General features: G+C 34.3%; 1 protein-coding gene across 1 annotated transcript; it reads left to right on the top strand.

Annotated features, from left to right (window-relative positions):
* Nucleotides 1-3,439: 3,439 nt before the first annotated feature.
* Nucleotides 3,440-6,550, top strand: LOC118438642. Its single transcript, XM_035859184.1, has 2 exons — nucleotides 3,440-3,520; nucleotides 3,595-6,550. The coding sequence occupies exon 2, from the start codon at nucleotides 3,964-3,966 to the stop codon at nucleotides 6,400-6,402; it is 2,439 nt and encodes an 812-aa protein (XP_035715077.1). The 5' UTR covers nucleotides 3,440-3,520; nucleotides 3,595-3,963; the 3' UTR covers nucleotides 6,403-6,550.
* Nucleotides 6,551-6,861: the final 311 nt, after the last annotated feature.

Genomic DNA, 6,861 nt, shown 5'->3' with positions numbered 1-6,861 from the left:
CCAAGGCCAGGTGTTTTTAAATTTCATAGATTTAACGGGGCGTTATAGTTTGCTCTGGCCGCTCTATCAGCCAATTCAGTCTCCCGCTCAATATTTCTCCGTATGTTTACAACATGCATAATTTTTTGCACAGCTTTTTTACCTGGTCATTCTAATACCGAGATTAAATGTGCACTCAAAAATGTGAAATTTGTTGAATTATTTACAAGTGATAGTTGCGCAACAAGGGAGCAGGCTCTTTAAAGGATTGATATGCTACTTTTATTTATATTAAACAATTAATATCGAGAGAAACAAAATTTTGATGGAAATTGATATTCGGCATTTAATATAAATAAAAGTAGCATATCAATTCTTTAAAGGGCCTGCTCCCTTGTTGCGCAACTATCACTTGTTGTAATTCAACAAATTTCACATTTTTGAGTGCACATTTAATCTCGGTATTAGAATGACTAGGTCAAGATTTTGCATTTTTTCATGATTCGTCTCAACTTGTCATAGAGTATGCGTGGTGGGAAGCCACCACCACACATACTCTTCCCAGTGGAAACCACTAAAAACAAACAATGCCAGATGAGATTTGCAGTTTTTTGCAAAAAATTCAAAATTCCCACCGAAACTTGTGAACTTTTTACCCCACCGAGTTCATCAGTTTCGCCACTGTGATTTAGGAGGATTGGGTTAACATAAAATATAGTCAACTCTTAATACACATCAGAATTTTTTACTTTAATATAAAATTTCAAAAATATTGAAAATTAAATAAAAATCTGAGTACGTTCTACTGCGATTACGTAATAATTTTATGGTAAAAGAATGCAAAGAATGAAACATTACTGTTCTTAATAATTTAAATGTAACAATTTTCACGACTTGAAAGTGTACTTGGGCGAGTTGTACGGGCTTTAATTAGCTGTTTCGTTTTTTTCCGAAATGTTTCGGAAATTAAAATGTCAGTTGTATGAGAAGTGCACGAAACCGCAAAAAAGTGTTTGAAATGTACGCCCTCTAACGTATTCAATGAATTACGGTATCAGATTCTTGCAGTATGCGTTCCCAAATATTCCTTTCGCTAATAAATTGAATCTGAAACAAGATTATTGAGGTTGTTTGTTGCAAATGGACAGTGGTTACTGTCAACCGAGACAACTCCAATTGCATCATGAATTAACGAAAAATAAAGATACATGTAAATGCAACCAAATGTAAAGGATACCAAAAAGGGAATAGTAAGTTAACAAAGTTAAGTCCGGAAAACAGGAAATTCACTACAACATTATTATTGTACCGACTATTTATGATTTTGTGAACTCTTTTGAGTTCTGTCAAACGGCTCCTGCAAGTCAAAAATGCCTCATAATATCTATTGTACACTCTTAGCAAACTGGTAATAATTTAATAAAAAATATTATTACCGAGGGTTTGGTAATAACCATTAATTCCACCACGGTAATAAAATCATTACCAGCTTTTATAAATTTTGGGTAATGGACAATATCGGTAAATGGTAATATTAGTTTTCCCCGAGTGGCGATGACTCCACTCCGCGAGGAATTGAATCAATGCCATATTGTGCTGACAGTCAATGCCGATGTAATTTTACTAAAGAGTAACAAATATACACCAAACGGTGTAAACAATTTTCATAATTTGGTATTGTAATATTACTGGTAGAACCAAAACTGTTACCACATGGACGGAATATTCACGCCATAGCCATCATCATTTCTCGTCATCTACTTTGTAGTTACCTTGGCCGTTAAAGTCAGCGAAGTAAAAATGACCAAATTGGTCAGAGTTTGTAATTTAGCCAGGGGAAAGAAATTAATTATTTCTTCTGGGGATTATGAACAGTTCTTGCGTAGTGGTAAGTATCATTCCCATTAAATTGAGAGCGTGTTTTAAATTTGTGCATTAAATAACTCAAAAATATCTAAAATGTGTGTAATTATTAGTGAAGACCAAATTTCAAGTCGAGACTGACAACGACATCATTTTGGAAGACGACCATGGCACTGAAGTTGATGAGGAAGTATTCCCTATTCTGTTGGATCAAGGCATAATCCCAGCAATAACATTCAAAATCGTGGGGGAAGACGCAGCTAGTGATGGATCGTACACCCCTCAATGTCAACAAATTTATTACAGTGAGTTTTATAATCTGGATAATATAATAAATAACAATGAAAAGCAAAAGAAATATGTAGCGTTTTTGTGTAGTTAATAGCCCTGCGCCCATTTCGCCTCAATCGCCAGCAACTCCAGCGTCGCCCCAAGGGGAAGACTATTTTAAACAGGTACATACTTACTAGATGTATTTATATGTATCCTAATGGAATTAAATAAAATGCGGAATCAAGTAAATTTTAATGATGTTGCAAATTCTCAGGCTTTAGAAAGTTATATTGAGAGAAAACCAGACTTGAAGGAATTAGTGTCAAATTGTAACGCAGAGAGATTGGTAGACTCGGCGGCCGCAACGAAACTCATAAATGATTTTGTCTCGGTGTTAATTGATTTAAGGGGGTAAGTTTTCCTTGTTGTTATTAGCAGATAATATCTGTCTATAAAATTAATCAAATTAACTTTACAATATATAGGGATTTACCATCCACCTCTGATCAGCTGCGATTTGCCAAGGCAATAATCGAAATTATTCCGTGTTGGAAATACCCGGATTCAATTGATGGAATTGTATGTGCAAAATTATAGCTTCCCTAGAAATTTGAATTTAAATATATGTATATATTATTATTCCCTTATTGCAGGATATTTTGTATGATACTGTGAACCGTTCCGGCTTAATTCAGACTCGTTTACGATGGATTCACCGAAACGTTAAAGAAAAAAACCCTCTAAAATCTTTGAAGCGACCCGTAGCGAGTGGAGCTGGAGCACCCATTTCCAATAAGCAAGACGGACATGTTCAAATTGCTGCTGACGATATCGCCATCGCGGAATTAAATTCCTCACTTCCGGAGGACGAAGTTAGGCGTCTCATGATACAAACCTTGGAGCACAGAAATTATTTGCGAGGCACTAATGAAAACTCAGTCCTCCGGGTGTATCGAAAATTCTTGGAATGCGGATTTCTGGTAATTACTACAAAGTTATTAGCTGTATTTAGATTTTTTTTTACCTTAATTTATTGACACAAATTATGATAGATTAACTTCGAGTTCCAGCTGATGTTTCCAGCTAATGCGGCCAAATTTCTGGACACGTGGGAAACATTGAGGGAGCAAATATTAACAAACTGTAAAAGAATCAGCAAATCGACGGCTCTTCATAAATTCATAAACGATAATGCTGGTATGAATATAATATGGTTATAATTTCGTTAATTTTGCTTATTTCGTATAATCTGCTGGAAAATCAATTTATTTGCAGGAAATTGGGATCGGTCAACTGGCGCATTGTTGGCCCTGCTTTATTTAATCCCCCGACAGCGCATGGGCGAGGGAAAGGTGCGCGGTGCAAAATTGAAGATGCGGAATCTAGACTTGTAAAATATTTTAAAGTACACATTTACAACATATTTGCTGTGTTTTTGTTTTATAGGAACATAACCTGTAAATATTCTTACTCTTTTAGAGTGGAACGCCATTGCAGTCAATTTTAGATACTTGGGATTCGGATATCAGTCAACCCACTTTGGTGTACTTGGGCGACGATAAAACAAATCCGTCGACATTTTTCATCATTTGTGACAAGTTGGCCCTTCCGCTGAATGCCAGTAATTCTACAGAGGCCATCGACTCTCTTTTTAAGGCTCATTATGTGATCGGGACAAAATACGACCAAAATTTGGATGGATTATGGAAGTTTATGCAAATTCACGTCTTCCAATTAGACATTCAAAACACAACTCTTCCGCGCAAAGCAAAACAAGTCCTCCAACAACTTTCAAGCCTTTCGGAAAGCAATTGACCAGTAATTTTAATAATATAAATTTCGGTAAAAATGTATTATTGTTCTGAGTGCAGAAATACGTTTACTCGGGTAGAAGATATTATTGTTCATACAAAATACATTCATAATATAGGTAGTGCAAATTTTAGGAAAAGCTTTTGCCCCTTCATAAATTGTTCCGTTCAACTTAGTTCTTGGAGTGGTTATCTTAGGCATTTAAAATCACACGATGTCTCGACCGCAATTAATGTTAGTGAAGTAATTAATGCGGTAGTTAGTCACGAAGCATTGGAATCTCTTCCGACGAATAATAATAATAAGTTGGATGAAGACGAAGTAGTAGAAGATATCTCAGTTGAACTAGGCATTCAAATTATGTCGGATATTTTAAGTAGCTTTTGTTCCTCACTTTTAGCAAAGGGTGTAACAAACACAACAGTAGATTTTGTAGTTCAGGAATTACAATTTAGTTTTACACAAGTAATTAGTTTAGTCCTAAAATTAGGGAAGAAGTTTTGTAAGGATGATTTTGAATTCTTCAGTTGTCAAACTAAAGGTTTAATGCAAGCTTTTGCCACAATTAAATCTTCATATCAAAGACAAAAAATGTTTGAGAAAACGGCCAGACCAATCTTACCCAGAGAACTGTCATTAGGTAGTAGAACTGAATTGAGAGTGAAAAATAACAAACGACAACAAGTAATTGTTCCCGATACATTCATGTATGTCCCATTGCTCAAAACTTTAGAATCCATTGTAAATTCCCCAAAATATTCAAAGTTTTTTATAAATTATAATTCCAATTCGCATGAGGTAAATGTTTACAAAAATTTTAGCGATTCTAAGTCCTTCAAAAATAATATTCTCTTCTCCAAATTTCCTAATTCGATTCAAATTCAATTATTCTACGATGACTTCGAAACAGTAAATCCATTGGGGTCGAAGCGTGGTGTACATAAAATTGGGGGAATTTATTTCACAATAAGAAACTTCCCGGACTATATAAATTCCAAATTAAGTCAAATTCATTTGTTGGCTCTTTTTTATACTGAAGATGCTAAAAAATATGGAATGAACGCTATTCTTAAATATTTAATTCCGGATATCAAGTTACTAGAAAGCAGTGGGATAAAAGTGAATGGGTCTGAAACAATTTACGGAACGATTTCTAGTTTATCTTGTGATAATTTGGGGATGAACTCTTTATTAGGTTTTTCAGAATCTTTTAACTCGCATTATTATTGTAGAATATGTTGCACGTCGAAGACGGAGGCACAAGAGGTGTTTGATCACAATTTGATGCACATTCGGAGTAGACCTGATTACGAACAACATTTGAGACAAAACAAATTTGGGGTTCAATCCGAATGTGCATTGAATGAGCTGCAATATTTCGATTTTTTAAATTCCCCATCAGTGGATATTATGCACGATTTATTAGAAGGGGTTGTGCCATTTGAGATCAAGATTGTGTTGCAAAAACTCATATCTTTAGGCTGCTTTAGCTTAGAAATTGTAAATCAGCGACTTATGGCCCATAACTATGGATATTTAGAATCCAAAAATCGACCAAATCCAATTCGCTTAGATAGCACCGGACACAAAATTGGTCAAAAGGCGGCACAGGCGTGGTGCTTAATAAGGCATTTACCAGTAATTCTGGCTGATCTAATCGTTAGTGAGGAAGGAAGTAAATATTGGGAGCTTATTATTCAACTTTTAGAAATAATGAGTCTAACGTTTTGTAGGAAATTTTCATCTTCTAGTTTACAAATTCTCGACCAGAAAGTAATGACACACCACAAATTGTTTCGTTTTTTGTTTCCACATGAACGACTAATTCCGAAACATCATTTCATGTGCCACTACTCTCATGTAATTAGACAAACTGGGCCATTAATATCTCTTTGGACAATGAGATATGAAGCAAAGCACAATTATTTTGCACAATTAGCTGCACATATTAAAAACTTCAGAAATATTTGTTACTCTCTAGCATTTAGGCATCAACAATACAGCGCATTTATGATGCAGTCCTCCGAATCAAGCGATAGTCTTAAAACTGATCATATATTTATTGTCAATCTTAGTAATTTTGTCGATTCATTCGATTTAATTGAGAGTTTAAGATTATTTGACTGTTATCAAAATTGTGACGGAGAAACACAAATCTATACAACCAACCAGATTTGGTATCGAGGGTATAATTATAAGACGGGGTTTGTAGTTTGTTATGAAATGGGTAACGTATTTCCAAAATTTGGAATTATTAATGAGTTTCTTTTGCCTAACGATAAAACTTGTTATTTGCTTCTTAAGGAACTAGATGTGGAGTATTTTGATCGCCATTATTTTGCGTTTAAAGTAAAACATAAAATTGATATATTCAAAGTTATTTCAATTACAGATTTAGTGGTTCATGACTGTTTTGAAATTCAAAGAAATTGTAGCAATGAATCGTTATATTTAGTTCTTAGACATCATTTATAATTTACACGAGTTGAATGTATATTACAAAATTTCGAGTTTTTAATTATATTGCATAATGTATTATTAATTCGAACATGTCATTGGTAAATTTAAGTTAGTACACTTTAATCGTTGTAAAATAATTAATTTTGTCATCAGTAAATAAATAAATAAATCCTCACTAAATAGTGTCAAATGTTAAGTGCAGGGGGTTATAAATTATTACCTCGAGAGTAACGAATCGATTCCAGATGAAGACAAAGTTGACAAAATTGGGTAATATTATATGTACCATTTAGTAATGAATAACACCAAGTGGTACTCACCTTCAACATAACTCAGGAATGTAACATAACTATTGGGTAAAAACTGATTACTGTGCGATGTTGAACGTGATTGCCTGGTTGCAGTTAAATTTTAACCGCATGGAGCTGAATCATCACTTTGTGGAATTTTTGTGAATCTTTACCACAATGTGCT

This window comes from Folsomia candida, unplaced genomic scaffold (genome assembly GCF_002217175.1).
Source record: "Folsomia candida strain VU population unplaced genomic scaffold, ASM221717v1 Fcan01_Sc023, whole genome shotgun sequence".
Taxonomy (NCBI): Eukaryota; Metazoa; Arthropoda; class Collembola; order Entomobryomorpha; family Isotomidae; genus Folsomia; species Folsomia candida.
The sequence above is the reverse complement of the archived record's forward strand: the minus strand, read 5'-3'. Positions and strand labels throughout refer to the sequence as shown.